Source organism: Rhamphochromis sp. 'chilingali', assembly GCF_963969265.1.
Source record: "Rhamphochromis sp. 'chilingali' genome assembly, chromosome: 19".
NCBI classification, from domain to species: domain Eukaryota; kingdom Metazoa; phylum Chordata; class Actinopteri; order Cichliformes; family Cichlidae; genus Rhamphochromis; species Rhamphochromis sp. 'chilingali'.
In genome coordinates, this window is record NC_137946.1 from 25,552,430 (window position 1) to 25,568,642 (window position 16,213).

General features: G+C 41.1%; 1 protein-coding gene across 5 annotated transcripts in view; it reads left to right on the top strand.

Moving 5' to 3' along the window:
• nsd1b (nuclear receptor binding SET domain protein 1b) overlaps positions 1-15,947 on the top strand; it is a 35,090-nt gene extending 19,143 nt beyond the window's left edge. For 4 of the 5 annotated variants that reach the window (XM_080866728.1, XM_080866731.1, XM_080866729.1 and 1 more), the window contains 17 exons: positions 564-664; positions 4,715-4,757; positions 5,643-5,887; positions 5,970-6,107; positions 6,445-6,568; positions 7,333-7,533; positions 7,618-7,797; positions 9,234-9,390; positions 9,479-9,684; positions 9,770-9,882; positions 10,027-10,173; positions 10,613-10,735; positions 10,828-10,944; positions 12,792-12,933; positions 13,034-13,140; positions 13,223-13,424; positions 13,610-15,947. In XM_080866728.1, the coding sequence (XP_080722854.1) occupies positions 564-664; positions 4,715-4,757; positions 5,643-5,887; positions 5,970-6,107; positions 6,445-6,568; positions 7,333-7,533; positions 7,618-7,797; positions 9,234-9,390; positions 9,479-9,684; positions 9,770-9,882; positions 10,027-10,173; positions 10,613-10,735; positions 10,828-10,944; positions 12,792-12,933; positions 13,034-13,140; positions 13,223-13,424; positions 13,610-14,301 (3,038 nt within the window). In that variant the 3' untranslated portion in view covers positions 14,302-15,947. The remainder of the gene's footprint in view (positions 1-563; positions 665-4,714; positions 4,758-5,642; positions 5,888-5,969; positions 6,108-6,444; positions 6,569-7,332; positions 7,534-7,617; positions 7,798-9,233; positions 9,391-9,478; positions 9,685-9,769; positions 9,883-10,026; positions 10,174-10,612; positions 10,736-10,827; positions 10,945-12,791; positions 12,934-13,033; positions 13,141-13,222; positions 13,425-13,609) is intronic. The other variant, XR_013969870.1, reaches the window with a different exon arrangement.
• The last annotated feature ends 266 nt before the right edge of the window (positions 15,948-16,213 follow it).

The following is a 16,213-nucleotide window of genomic DNA, read 5'->3' on the forward strand; positions in this document are numbered from 1 at the left end:
GCTTAAGATGACTGGTTAAACAGGAGCTTTAACCAAATGAAGAGTAAATATTGTATTAAGCTTTATTCTTGTGCCAGTGATCTCATTACTGTAAACTATCAGTTATTATTAATAAAGCACTAGTTATTCACATATTTACACATACACAAGTATTTTAAGCACTTCCTGTTGAGCACACATAGATACAGTCAGAAGAAATGTGGGTTCATGCAGACCAGGGGAATAAACCACTGATGACCTAACCTACCTCCTGAGCCACACATAGCTGCTGCAAATGGCTTTTTAATGTAGGAAAAACCTTGAGAGTATTCCACAGAGAACCAGTCACTTTCTGTTTTGTAGCAGGCTGATAATAGTCAGTTTTTATCATCACTTATGTTATTTGGTTTGTATCCACTGCTCCTACAAATGTGTGACGGAGCAAACAAAGTCTAATGCAGGCTGTCAGTGTTTCCACACATGGACTTAAAAATTTTCTAAAGCCACATAAAACTTTGATTTACGGGTGTGTTGAAAACTTGTGATGGTTAATGCTAATCTGGCTGTGACACTTGTTTTTCCAGGAAGCGCTCCTGTGCTGGAGAAGAAGCGCAAAAGAAAACCCACTCAGAAGATCCTGGAATACTGCCTGGAGGCCGAGGCATCAACAGGCCTCAAGAAGAAGGTACAGCATGTTTAATGAGTGTACATTTATTCGTTTGGTGTAATGTATTTGTACTGTGATGTGCCAGCTTATAAGATAGAGCTGTACATTTTATTTAGCGCAAAAAAATCCATTTACCTTCATAAAAGCATTACATCAGATTAGATTTTACTGAGTTAGCAATTATAATTAGAAAGAAAATCTTAGTTTCCTCCTATAGTATCAGTAGTACAGTGCCATGAAAAAGTATTTGCACATTTGTCATACTTAAATGTTTCAGATCATCAAACAGATTTTAATATTAGACAAAGATTGACATTTGTCAGTCTGGAAAGGATTACAGAGATATTTCCGAGGCTTTGGGACTCTGGCAAACCACAGTGAGAGCCACAGATGAAGGAAACTTGGAACAGTAATGAACCTTCCCGGAGGTGGTCTACCAAGACACTAATGACTCCCCACGGATGTCACAAAAGAACCTGGAACATCATCTAAGGAACTGCGGGACTAACTTGGCTCAGTTAACCCTTTAAAGCCGGTCGGAGCGGGCACGCTCCGTTTTGCCTATTTTTAAATCCCTGTAGAACCGGAACTAGCGCAATAATTTTTTTTGCATATGAAACCGGAGGAGTTGTACTTACATCTTATGCCATCAGCTTGTCCTAGGTCACGGTTTCCTTCCACATATAGCTTTGCAAATATTGCATAAAAAGCGCTTGCAGGAACAAAAACATAATATTCCAGAAACACGCTTTGCCGATCCGATCAGCTGTTCGTAACACTTCCCACATTGAAACAGACGTCAGCGCGAACGATCGCATGTACGCTATTTCCTGCCCGAAATCGGAAGTGACGTCATTTTCGTGGAAAATGTAGTTTTTTACTTGTAAGCCTTAAAAGCCTATACTGGTGTTTTTAGAAGTCATGTTTGACTTTATGCTTTTCTGAATAGTTTCTGGGATGCTTAGAACTCGAATTGCACTGCTGGAAATAGTTTATTTTGATACACATGCTGTTTTCTTTGCAAATTTGCATCATAGGATTGTTTTTTCGTTTTTCCTGCAGTATATAAAAATTGCTGTATCTCAAAAATAAAACTATGAAGACACTCAAAATAAATTTCCTGTTGTTGTAAACTATTTTTTGCAACTTTTTTGTATTTAAAATTTTGAGGGATAAACCTCTTAAATTTCTCCAAGTAGAAATATATGTAAAAAACAAAAATGATTTTCAATTTTTTTGTAGTTTATTGCACTTTTTTGCAATTAATGTAGTTACTATGGACTTAATGCATACATATTATTAAAATATGGGCTATAACAGTTGTATTGATGTATAGCAACTTGAAATGCTCCCAAAAATGGCTCTACAACATGTTAAAATATAAAGTAAGCTCTGGCAGACTTGGTTCTATGGTAGGTCTTAAAGGGTTAAGGTCAAAGATCTTATGCAAATATAAGAAAGAGACTGGGTAAAAATGGCATCAATGGGAGAGTTCAAGAGACACAGAAAACCACTGCTGACTAAACGGAACATAAAAGCTTATGACTCATTAAAAGTACTCTTATTATACAGGAGGATGATCCAAAACATGGCAGCAAGAAATCCTCTGAATGGCCAAAAAAGAAATAAAATGAAGGTTTTGGAGTACCTGAGTGAGTTCAGACTTTTATCCGATTGAGATACTTTGGCCTGACCTTAAACAGACCATTCATGGAATTGGAATTAAAATTCTGCAAAGAAGAGTGGACCAAAACTCCACAGTGATCTGAAAGACTGATTGATAGTTATCACAAAGTACTTTACAAAGTAGTTCTTGCTGCCAAGAGTGGCACAACCACTTGTTACGGGTTATTACTTTTTCACACAGGACTTAGCAGGTTTGGATAACTTTTTCTCCTTAATAAAAGAAATAATCATTTAAAAACTGTTACTCCATGACTCCAAGACAAAATTAGTGGTCAAAGCTCTCATTATGTTATCCACGGTCAGATTTAGTCACTCCTGCACCAGCAAGACATTGTTTTTATTGCAAGCTGTAAAGCAAATAAGTATAAGGAAAATTTTCAAAAATGCACCAGTGGGAATGGAAAGTTCCTTGGGTGATCTACTAACACTAACACTTTGTGTATGAACACTAATTCATACACAAAGATGCAGTCGGTTTATTGCGATAATTGTGAGCAGCATGGATTAGTGACTTAGAAACAAGCGCACCTGATGAGGGAGTGCAAGGGAGCGTTTAAAGCCCTAACAAAAATGAATCGTTGTAAGTTTGGATTTTACAGGTTTTTCTCTCTGAAAACAGTGTGGCAGTTACGATAAATGAGAGGAGGCTGAAGGAGAGAATGCTTTACTATAACCGTGAACTCATTTGTTAGAAATAGGTGGGAACTGTGTGAGGTCCTGAGGCCTGAATCTCAGTTTGGAGTATAGGATTTTTCTGCACACCAGCTGTAGCGCAGATTTCAGGTTTATAGGGTGGAATAGTTTCTCCTCTGGATCAATCCTGCCTCCACCTGAGCTGTGAGAGATATCTCTGATAATACAAAGTGGAGAGAGTTGTAAGCAGCATGTAAGAACTGATGATCTGATGGTCAGACAGATGTCTTTACCTTCCTAAATTCAGTCTGATGCTTGGTCATAGTTGATGTTCAGTTATAGTCAAATAATAGAAACTTGCCACTGTGTTGAAAAAACCTTAGAAACACCAATGTGCATGTAGGCAAATGCATGACCGATGCACTGTGCTACTTAAATAAACAGCACTGCACCACGGGCATTAGAAACATTAGAATCCTTTTTCAGTCCAATAAAAACAACGTAGGGATGTTTGATTGGCCTCCGGTCACAAACATAAGCACCGGTTGAGTGTTTCCAGTCATTCCAGCATTTAAGAGATGATGGAGGGTTAATCCTCCCACACGTGTTTAGTTAAGATGTTTAGTTAAGCGCATCTAAACACGCATTATGTTAAGAGCTTCTTAAAGTCTGGGGCTTTCAAATAATGAAGTGTATTTCATTTTATGTAAGCTTTGCTTTGAGTTATAAATAACAAACACAAGTATAAATAATACAAGTAAAGGATTTATGCTGTGAATGCTGTGGAGATGAAGCTGAGACTATGAGATGATCAGATTATTTCAGATTATTGTGTAGTTAAAAAACAAACAAACAGATAAACAATTTTATAGAGCCAAAAGTGCCTTTAAAGATTAAAAGTGTTTGTTTTTAATTGAATTTATTTGTTTTTAAATATTTTATTTTAAACATCACTCACCTTACATTCAATCTCAGCTAAGAAAAGAAGTCAGTGACTTTCAAAAACAAAATAAAACTTTGACAGCGTGTAGTTCTTCCCTGATCCTCTGTGTATCACTCCTAAGAATGTCTTTAGAACTGATATCGTGTAGATGAGCACCCCCAGTTTCCCCAGCAAGAGATGCGTGGAGCCTCTACTTGAGGTTGAAGTTTCTCTCAGAGCTCCCTCGTGGTCTTGTTCACAAGTGAGACAAGACGGAGATGGAGATCAACAGATGGACTGGTGTATAAATCCAGTTTTCTGTGGTGAAGCGAGAGCAGATTAAGATCACAAATACAAGTGTTGAAAAGGCTCTGAAGAGAGGCTGGGCTCACCTTTAGAGACAGGACTCAATCACTCAGGAGGGGCTCAGGGTACAGCTGTTGATTCCTCCACATCGAAATGAGCCAGTTGAGTCGATCAGCCATGTGACTAGGATGCCTCCAGGACATCTCCTAGATTAAGTGTTTTGGGCTTGTCCTACATGCTGGAGGGATTATGTCTCTCCACTGGCTTGGAATCTTTGTGTCCCCCGAGAAGAGCTGGAGGAGGTGTGGGCATTTCATCTCAGACTGATGCCCTTTCCAACCTGGCTGGAATAAACGATGGATGGATGGGCATGGATGGAGGATTCTAGCCTTAAAATGCTTTTGAGAATTGCAGATAAGAGCTACAAACAAAGCAAAAAAAGAAACTTTTTTTTGTTTGATAGACTAAAACAATGTTGGTTTAACTGCAGTCATTTTTGAAAGTGTTCCTCTTTGTTCCAGGTCAAAACACTGAAGACTAATCCACCTCCAACTCCTCAATCTGGTCAGTGAGTTTTCGTAAAGCCTTCTAAATTACACTGTAGTGTGCGGTATCTCATCCAGGACTACTTTTATTTAACTTAACAGTAGGTAGCAGGCCTATATCTGTATTAGAGGCAGGCTTATAAAGACATGCTTGATCAGAGGATTTTTACTCATCTGCCACTTTTTCTTCTTCTCCTCCACTTGCCCAGTTTTCAACTCTTTGGGAATCACATTAATAGTGTAAAAATACAATTTTATGTCTGTGTTATCTTTGGTATTTTCCATAGTTTTTATTAAAGAAATGAGAACAAATAGTGTTTTTGTGACAGACCGCTAGTAACAAAGTGTCCAGAAATACAATTTAGAATTAGTGCTTTACTAAATTATCTGTTATATGTCGACACGACACACATCATCCGTTGAGTTTTGTATATTTATGCTTGACTGACTCATAGGTCAGTGTTAGTGATGGCTTAGAAAACAAAACAAACAAAACATGAGTGGAAAAGCAGCAGATTTAGAAAGGAGAAAATATAATAGGTAATTAAATGTTGTAAATGAAATAAAATAATCATTGTGTACATGTTAAATCTATAAAGTGTAATTACATTATTTGTTCAGTGGGTTTCAAACATTTTATGACACAGAAGAAGAAGAAGTTAACATAAAAAAAAATTCCAAGTCACCAGATTTTCTTTTTTCCTTGTAAATTAAATTTGGGAAAGCAGCCAACTAAAATACGCTCTGAGGAGTCCAGATGAATTTACAGCCAAGCGTATTTAATCTGCACAGTTAATGTAATTTAATATGATGCTAAGAGGAAGTCCTTGTTGTTATGAGTTGAAAATCTTGAAAAGCTAGTTTTTCTGTCTTACTGTTTCAAATATGGTTTTCTTCCACATAGACTGCTCAGCACCACCCCTAAAATCAAAGAGTAAGCCACTTCCAGCATCAGAGTCCACACCGGCAACGACCTCTGACCTCTGTACACCCACACCTTTGGTTCAGACCAGCACTCCTGCACCTTCTGCTCCAGAGCAGTCTTCGCCAGAACCCGGACAGGAGGAGACGGCACCAGCTGATGTCGACGATCCTCAACCGGACGACGGTAAAGCCGAGGACATCAAAAAGGACGGAGCAGAGTCAGAGGTTGGTCAGCTTTACTTTTTTACGTACAGCAATAATTAAAATTGTTGCTATGCAACAGCAAAGTCCTGCTTTGTCTCCTCAGGGTGAACCATCCAGCCTGGACAACAGTTTCTGCTCCATGAAGGACGACTTGTCACTGTGTGACGACTCACTTTTACCTACGAGGAAGATCATAGGGGACCGAGGAGGCCCGGCTTCCATGAAGGAGAACATATGTCAGGTGAGCTTTCAGCAGTTTAGTGACAAAAAGATCCCTAGAAATGTGTCCAGAAGCTCCATAAGAAAAGGTTTCATTTTAGCACTACTAAACGCTACTTGTGTCTTTACAAGAAGCTCTACAGCGACTTCTCTGCTGCTGTATTCAAACATTTTATCACAGCTTCCATTTCTGTTCAGTTCATTACTTTATGGTCAGATCTAAACAACAGTTAGCAGACATTAGATGTTTTCCTCTAAAAACTCTGAAGCCTTCATATCCACCTCGCAAACCATGCATACATGAGACGTAAAGTTCCCTCTCTCTGAGTCATTCTAGTTATGCTATGATCTCTGCTCAGGTGTGTGAGAAGACCGGGGAGCTGCTGCTCTGTGAGGGTCAGTGTTGTGGCGCTTTCCACCTGCCCTGCATATCTCTGGGCGAAGCACCGAAGGGGAAGTTTGTCTGTCCAGAGTGCAAATCAGGTAAAAACTAAACAGCTGTTCCCTGATGTCAGTAGAGCCTATAATTTAATTCTTGATGTGTGAATTTTCCAAATGTAAAAATCACTACAAAAGGTCAGACTGTAAAGTCTAAAGATGTTCTAGCATAAGAAATATCCAAGCGTTTGGATTTTTCTTCACTCCCCATGTTGCCTTAATCCACAACGGGTCACCGCAGTGGGTGGACTTTTATTTTTTATTTTTTGTGTCTGCTCCCAGGATCAAACTGGGAATCTATGTAAACCACTACACATAGACCACTACGCAAATTTATTTATTGTTATTATTTATTTATTATTTTTAGTTTTCAAAAATTTTCTTTATTTTTGGTTTCAATTTGATTTCTGTTTGTAAGACTTTTTAGTCTGTTTTAGCAATCATTAAATAATTTTTTTTTAAATAATTTTTTAAAAAATGCCTGTCATGTTTGCCATTTTATTTATTTTTGTTCATACAATGGAAAAACATGTTTAGTATTGAAATCATGTCTAGCATGGGAAGTTTTAAACAAATAGTTCACGATTAAAAACAGATTTAAAAAGAATTGTTAAAATAATCATAGTTTTATTAGGAATTATAGTTTTATTTATATATATTTTCCCAGTCATTTGTGTTCATTGCATTCTGGAAGCGATTAGAGGGAGAATTGAGGCCACTTATTATCTGCTGTTTTCATTTTGTTAAATTAATATGAAGATATATTTTTTTAGGTGATCATTTAAACCTGTGACTTTTCCTGTGTCCAGGACTCCACACCTGCTTTGTGTGTAAAAAGCGCGGTGAGGATGTGCGGCGCTGCATGATCCCTGTGTGCGGGAAGTTTTATCATGGCGAGTGCATCGCCAACTACGCCCCGACCGTACCCGTGAACAGAGGTTTCCGCTGCTCCATCCACGTTTGCCTCACCTGCTTCATCGCTAATCCCAACAGCTCCAACATCTCTAAAGGTAATCAGAGGACGCTCAGACCGCACCTTCGCTGTAATCACCCGTCTTGCGCCGTGGCATTTACTCTCCTCTTTACGTCTACAGGTCGGCTGGTACGTTGCGTGCGCTGCCCGGTTGCCTATCACGCTACAGATCTTTGTATGGCAGCGGGCAGTGTTGTACTCTCCAACAACAGCATTGTCTGTCCTAACCATTTCACCCCCCGCCGCGGCGTCAAGAATCACGAACACGTGAACGTCAGCTGGTGCTTCGTCTGCACTGAAGGTACAGATGCGAAAGGAAACTCCAGACCAGACTAAACTGGTTTTGTTGCTGAGCTGTTTTCTTCACCTCAGATTTATATTTTATTTCACCTTACGGTTACGAATTACAGTCAGGTGGAAAATAAAGTACCGGTAAGGTTTTATGTCAGGATATTAATAAATCATCTGGTTCTCACAAAGTATTTTACGATCACCAACATGTGGCATATGTCACTGTCATTATTTATTTAACAAAAACTGAACCAAAATCCAGAATTACTGTATGAAAAATTTAAGAATACCTTTTATTGTTTCCACAAGAACTAAGATTTTTGTTTAATTCATCATCATCGTTGTTTCAAAGGCTAGAGCTGAAGACCAAATTTCTGCTCTAAGGTAAACTTTCAAACTGGTCCAAAAACATGCAAAATCCACTGGAGATGCAGCCTCAACAGGCAGAAAAGCGTTTAGTGAAATACAGTTTTAATACATTTAAAAACATGGACAAAATTGAAGTAAAATAGACATAAAGCACCCAGAAAGGGTTAGGCCATAGACTCATTTGGACATAATCAAAGACCCAAGGCTCTTGGGAGCTCCCACTTTTTTAGGAATGGAAGTTTCCAGTTTTGGTCTGCTCTGGCAGGTGTTCTGGAAAATTTGGTATTTTCCAGTGTCTCATTGTTTACTATACCCAGTGGGATAGTGCCACAGAGTCCAACGGACTCCCACAAAATCACCACAGAGTCCCGCAGACTCTGTGGCAGCCAAGCCAAGTAATGATCTTAGAGAAGCAGTTGTTACTGCCTATCTGTCTGGGAAGGGTTACAAGTAGATTTCCAAACAATTTAAAGACCATCATTCTACCGTGAGAACGATCATTCACAAGTAGAAACTGAACACAGCTGCCAAACTTCCCAGAAGTGGACATTCCAGCAAATTTACCCCAACGTTGTTTAGCAAAACTGCAAAAAGCCCAAGAGCTGCATGTCAGACTCTCAAGGCCTCACCTGAAGTTCTTGATGGTACAATTTGAAAAAAAGAATGAACAAGTATGGCTTGTTTTGAGAGGTTTGTAGGAGAAAGAACATGGCACTACAGCTCAGTTTTCGCACAAGTCGGATCTGAACAAACCACAAGACTACTGGAATAAAGACCTTTGGATAGATGAGACCAAAGGGGAGATGTTTGACTGTAATGTGAAAAACGAAACAAGCCAATCAGCTGGAACATCTTATACCAGCTGCTGATGGTGGAAGTGTGATGATTTGGGCTTGTTTTACAGCAACAGGACCTTAAAGTCATTGAGCCAACCATAAACTCCTCTGTATACATACAGAGTACATATAGGACTAAATGTGAGACCAGCCGTCTGACAAGCTTTAGCTGTCAGACGGCTGGCTTCATGATTCATTGATGAGAGGTTAATGCAATGCTGTCCCTCCTCCTGTGCTCCAGGGGGCAGCCTACTCTGCTGTGAGTCCTGTCCTGCTGCATTTCATCGGGAGTGTCTGAACATCGAGATGCCCAAAGGCAGCTGGTACTGCAACGACTGCAAGGCCGGGAAGAAGCCTCGCTATAAAGACATTGTATGGGTCAAAGTTGGGCGCTACAGGTCAGCTATGACCCACAGAGTCTTTTAAATCTGAAAAGTCAGACGCACGTCATCAAATCCTTTATTCTCCCATTTTCTGCTCCATAAGGTGGTGGCCGGCAGAGGTCAGCCATCCCAAAACAATCCCAGAAAACATCCAGAGAATGAGGCACGATGTCGGCGAGTTCCCCGTTCATTTCTTCGGCTCCAACGACTACCTGTGGACCTACCAGGCCAGAGTCTTCCCTTACATGGACGTGGACGCCAACAGCAAGGAAAAGATGGGTAAAGGGGTTGATGCGACCTACAAAAAAGGTAGGCAAAAGTAAAATTTGTCCTTTGATCGGTTTGATATCATGGTTTGTGTTTGCGATCGCTGACTTTTGACGTCCTTCCTCAGCTTTGGAGGAGGCGGCTGTGCGGTTCCGTGAGCTGCAGGCAGAGAAGGAGCTTCGGCAGCTTCAAGAGGACAGGAAGAACGACAGGAAGCCTCCTCCATACAAACACATTAAGGTAATGGAGGTGCCTTTACTTTGAAATCAAGCTGCTTAAATCACAAAGAAACTGTAAAAAGCTTTCTTCATAAGTTGACTTAAAAAATGAGGTTTGATTGTAATGCTCGGTGATGAGTGATACACACCTTTCTGACTCATTCAGGTTAATCGACCAATAGGAAAGGTTCAGATCTTCACTGCCGACCTCTCAGAGATCCCCCGCTGTAACTGCAAGAAGACAGATGATAGTCCATGTGGGATGGACTCCGAGTGTATCAACCGCATGCTGCTCTACGAATGCCATCCACAGGTACCGAAACACCTTCATCACGCTCATGCACAGCTACAGATGGATTCACTGACTGATCCAAATCATTGAATTCAGGTGTTCCAGTCACTTCGATGGCCACAGGTGTATTAAATCATACAGACTGCTTCTACAAGTATTTTAATCCAGTTAGTTTGGTTTCATTTTTTTCTAGAATTTTATTGTACAAGGTGCATGATCTAAGTGTTTTTAGTTATTTAGTGAAATTTTCTACTTTCAGGATGTTAAGAAATGCGTTTAAAAATCTACTATGCTGCCACCAATAGCTGTGCTTGACCAATTGGAGTTTAGTGGGGCTAAGACGTAATAGTTGTATTGCTCCAGATCTTCTAAAGTTGAATCGGGAACTTTAGCGGCTGCCTGCCCTGGACTTTGCAGCCAGGTGTCGAGTATCTGACCGAGGCCGCTTCTTTACTTGCAGGTTTGCCCGGCGGCCGAGCGGTGCCTCAACCAGGCGTTCACCAAGCGTCAGTACAGCCAAGTAGAGATCTTTAGGACGCTGTCTCGAGGCTGGGGGCTCTGCTGTGTCCATGACATTAAGAAGGTAACCGCAGTGCTGCTGCTGTTGCTGCTGGAATTCCCATCATAAGCCAGGAGTGAATGATCCACGTTTCCCGTATGTGTTTGTTCTCTCAGGGTCAGTTTGTGAGCGAGTATGTCGGGGAGGTGATCGATGAGGAGGAGTGCAGGTCGAGGATCAGACACGCTCAGGACAACAACATCTGTAACTTCTACATGTTAACTCTTGACAAGGTACGACTCAGAGCCACGTGTGTTTTTAGGGTGTTTTCACATTAGCCTGTTACGTTCAGTTCACTTATGCAGGTGTGTACACATTAATCGCAAAACAACTGCACCAAGACCCTTCGGAGGAGGAGGTCTCATTCAGTTCCTAACCGATTCGTTTATGGTGTGAAAGTGATCAGACCTCAACCAACTATCAGGTGAACGTTGGAAGTTTAAATTAACATCTTCCCGTAGCCACATATATTTTGCATTCTGGGATGCAACAGGGTAACTTCGATGTACAAAGGTCTGTATGGGCTGGCAACCAGCTGTAAAATGTAAATTATCGTTTCATCATATCTTCCCTAATAACTAAGTGGAAAGAAACCAAACCACAGGAAAATACTTCAAGTTTACAAACCCATTAACTAGGGCTGTGCGATATGACCAAAATCTCATATCCCGATATAAGACATCTATCGTCCGATAACGATATAAATCACAAAAATTTAACATTTTCTGTAAATTCTGTGAATCTCGCGCAGCTCGACTTGCGGGAAGTGTTTCCAGCTGGGCGTCATGTACCTGGAGTCGAGTGTTGTAACCGATGCATGAAACGATACATTTTTAGACATAAGTTGTAACAGCCGCCGTTTTCTTTGTATTTATTACACAGCGTGCTGCGTTTGAGTCTAAGGTTTATTTTTTTTAGCACCTGACGGCGCTATGTTGCTTTTCATCGGAAAACACTCTGCATCGTCTTTCATATGATTCAGTTTATTTTGAAAAGTCTCAACAGGATCTTGAGCTTTATTGTGAAAGGTTTATGTGGAAAATAAACAAGCGGACACGTGATGCTGTTACCTTGTTGCTAACGACAAGGCATTAAAACAAGCGCTTGTCTGTCTGTAGTGTGGTTATATTAAATATAAGAGAAAGAGAGAACTTTAAGAAAATAATATAGCCACTACAGTGACCATCAAAACGATGAAAAAATATTGCCATAAACAGTTTATTTTGCGACACCACGAAACAATTGATAGCGTAAAATGAAACATTAGACGTCATCCGATACATATCATTATATCGAAAAGCCCTACCATTAACTGATTTGGACCAGAGTAAATGAACTATAACTGTGAAAACGCTGCTAACCTCAAGAGCAACCCTATTCAAGACTACAGAATGCACTAACTGAGGTTTTGCAGCTACGTGGCCGCTTACTACATGACATTAACTTGTCAGTTATTATGAATGTGTGACAATCATGGTGGCCATGTTGGATCAAGTGAATAAGGCCCCAGTCACATTGGGTCAGAGCTCAGTTAGTGGCCTCCCCAACTTTGTCTAGTAACTGGTAGTGTCGTTTTTCTTTTTGAGCGAGTATAGAGGATAAAGTGGTCAATGTAGTTCTGAGGAGAAATAACAAGTGCATCAACATTAACCAAGGACTTGAGCCTTAACAGGGAACACAGAAGAGTGTTTAAAGCAGTCCAAATTATGGTTTAAGAAAAAAAAACAGTAGCAAACTGCCACATGGTTAGATTAAATCTAATTAAGATCTAAAATTATTCACTTACACAGAACAGCTTTGGAGTAAAGCCTCTGAACATGAATGGCTTTCCTACATCTCTTGTTTCCTGCCGTCTCTTTTTTTCAATCAATACCTCCTGATAGGTATGAATGCACTTCTAACAGAATCGTGTGTTTGGTAGTTTTAACCTTGTTACCAGCAGTAGATGCTTTCTTGGCACTTTGGAAATTTCATGGCCAGACCTGTGTTTGAGTACAGGTTATAGCTACAACTTCAAACTAGAGACCTATACAGTAATTAAGTTTAATTTAATTTCTTGTTGGATGACTTTGTGTTTTAGGATCGGATCATTGATGCTGGGCCGAAGGGGAACGAGGCACGCTTCATGAACCACAGCTGTCAGCCAAACTGTGAGACGCAGAAGTGGACGGTGAACGGTGACACCCGGGTGGGACTGTTCGCTCTCATCGACATTGCCGCAGGTTCGCCGCCTCTTACAGATCAGAAGATAGAAGTTGTTTCTATCTTGATGTTTGGTGATGCCAGCAAGCCACTCTCACTCATTTGTGTTTATCCTTTCAGGCACAGAGCTCACCTTCAACTACAACCTGGAGTGTTTGGGCAACAGGAAGACAGTGTGTAAATGTGGAGCATCAAACTGCAGCGGCTTCTTAGGCCTCAGGCCAAAGGTGAGAGGAGGGACACGCCACAAAAATTAATAACCACCTGTGTTTGTTTGGGAATAACCTACTCCTCTGCTCTCTGAACCAGAACAACCCCCCGCCTGATGATAAAGATCGCAAGCTGAAGAGGAGAGGTCACGGCAAGAGGAAGAAAAAGGTGGTGTTGACCAAAGAAAGGGAGGACGAGTGTTTCATCTGCGGAGACGGAGGACAGATGGTGTCATGTAAAAAACCTGGATGTCCCAAGGTTTACCATGCAGACTGCCTGAACCTCACCAAGAGGCCTGCAGGTCAGTGACTTAATTTATTTAGGATTTTCTCTAATCCACACAATATCACCCAGTTTTTATGAAAATAAAATGTAGGATGGTCCCAAAACAGATCTATGCCACCAAATGTTTATTACAGCTGGTGGAAATGTTGTTGTGGTCCTCAGTGAAATAAAGATTCCTTAATGTTCTTGCATTTGTTGTAGGTCGGTGGGAATGTCCGTGGCACCAGTGTGACATATGCAGTAAGGAGGCTGCGTCCTTCTGCGAACTGTGCGTCAGTTCCTACTGCTGCCAGCACCGTGACGGCCTGCTCTTCATCTCCAAACTGGACGGCAAGCTGTCCTGTAGTGCCCATGACCCCTGCGGGGAACCGCTAGAAGCAGGCGAGATCCGAGAGTACACACCCGAACCCACAGCCCTCACCTCGGGGCTGGGCATGGCGGTCATTCCCTCCTCTGCTACTAACACTACCTGCAACGTTAACCCGACTGCCAGGAGGGCCTGGGACGTAAGCACCGGTGCCGGCATGTGCGCGTCAGAGTCCTTTCCTGCTTTTTCCATCCCAGTACCTATCACTATTCCCGTCGCAGCTCCTGCAACGTCGCCTCCTCCCAGTAGTTCTGATGCTCCCAGCAGCCCGCACGTGTTCGACCTCCCCCACTACTCGCCCATCTCCTCATATGAGGAGGAGAGGGATGTCTTGGAGGAAGACCTGTTGGCTGAAGAAGAGGAGGAGGAGGAGGAGGAGCTGTTGGAAGAGGGTGATGCAGAGAGGCATAAATCAGACACTAGTGAAGACGACAGAGAGACGGTAATGGAGGAGGAGGGGGTCGAATACCTGGAGCTCAAAGATGAAGAAGAAGAAGAGGAGGAGGAGGATGAAGAAGAGGAGTGACGCACAGAGGATCATTATTTACAGAGTCACTACAGTGAGGAAGCACATGGAGGTTACTCAGTTACAGTCACTGTTAATGTTCAGTATTCAGTTGGATGTATGGAGGGGCTTTTAGGAGAAAACTACATTTAAAAAAATAAACAAATTGTGAGGTTTATAAATAAAAAATATAATATAATATAATTTATGTATACACTGACACACATCCAACAATTTTGCAGTTTATTTATGCTTGCATTACATGTAGTTTTACCCTGGTAATCACTCCCTACCTCCATCTACACACCTGCTACGAGTGCACAAAAACTATCCGGACCCGGGACATCAATCATGAGACTTGGAAACACATTTCATCTTTTTTTGTTTTGTTTTCTCACATGTTTGTTGGAGGTGTAGGTCAGGTGTCCTATGAAGCTTTGTGCGGTTAGAGGCAGATGTTTTATGCTAGAAAAGAGAGTCACAGCTGGGCTCGGTTTGTGACTTCTACTGAGTTAAATCGGGATTATGTTTACATCCGTGCAGTTTGAGGCCGTGTCAGAAAAACGTTGTATTTGTCTAGAATTAAACTAGCTGAAGTTCTCTGTGTCCTTTTTAAAGCTTTTCTTTCTAATCTGAACACTGTTGAACCACCACAACCAACTCGCCCTTGTGGTCCAGTTGTCGGGACGCACGATGCTGGCAACACCTGCCACAAAGGCCCGAGTCAACGTACACGCAGGACTCCATATCCTGGGAATATTAATTGTTGCTTATATTAAATCCACTCTCCTCTCCATTTCCAGTTCTTCATGATGACTCACATCAATTAGTTGGTGCTTCAAGATCCAGGACTACCAGTGAAGATATGACAGGCTGCCTGGAGTAGTCTTAACCATGCCAACTTTGTCTTTCCTGGTGTTGTTGGGAAAAACAAAATGCAGTATAATGGAATCAACTGTTTTTTAATACATGTAGATTTGGTTTGCAGCTACAAATAGACTCTAGATTCGAACATTTCATGCCAAAAAAAAAAGATTAACTGTTTGAAAGTTAAAGTGTGAAAGATTTCGTGCCATCCTGGGACATTCAGCTCCACTGTTGTTGGACTGCAGGCTCACGTCGTCCAACAACTAATGGTGTGCAACGCGAAATGAACGCTCAGCCTTGCCCTTGCAGTCGGAAAGAAAAGGTAGCACTCAGTTGGCTCCAGTGTGTGTGCTGTGCTCTGTAGTCATTATTTATTCGCTGGTCTGTGACGCACAAACGGTGACGAGGGAGGGAGGGAGAGCGGCGGGGTCGATGCCCTCCTCCCTCGTTCTTGACCCCCGCACTTCTCGGGGAAACAAAAGTCTTTCGGAGGGAGCAAAAACGTTTGAAACGGCGGACTCCTGTCACCACGCTTGCACTTGGGTATGTGTTCTTGCCACATTTCGCTCTGTCTTCAAGCTTAATATTGTCTGTGTGTTATCTGCCAATGCCTTAGAGTGTATTTCTTTGGAGATATTTTTAAGGAACAATGTCGCCCCTGTGAGAGCCAAGTTTCCCTACTAATGCCTTTTTACAGTTGCCCAACAAGAAATGTCTCATTCCAGTGTAATTATGTTAGATCTCAACCACTGACCTGTCAAAACAACTGCTATATAAATATATAAGAAGACATGAAATAAGCATCTTGTGGCTCGTATCTTTTTTTTTGTTTTGAGATTAATAATTATAAATCTGAAAAGAGATCTGTGAGATACTTGGATGCTTTTTAAAGCCAATAATGTCAATTTTTAAAATAATTACATTATACCACATTATTATTTAATTAAAATAAATCACACAAGTCAAGGATCCAAATTAGTATGTTTTCACTACTATAGATATATAGAAATATATTTTTTTTTAATATGATATTTTGTGAATTATCAAAATTTTCTTTTTTATAACG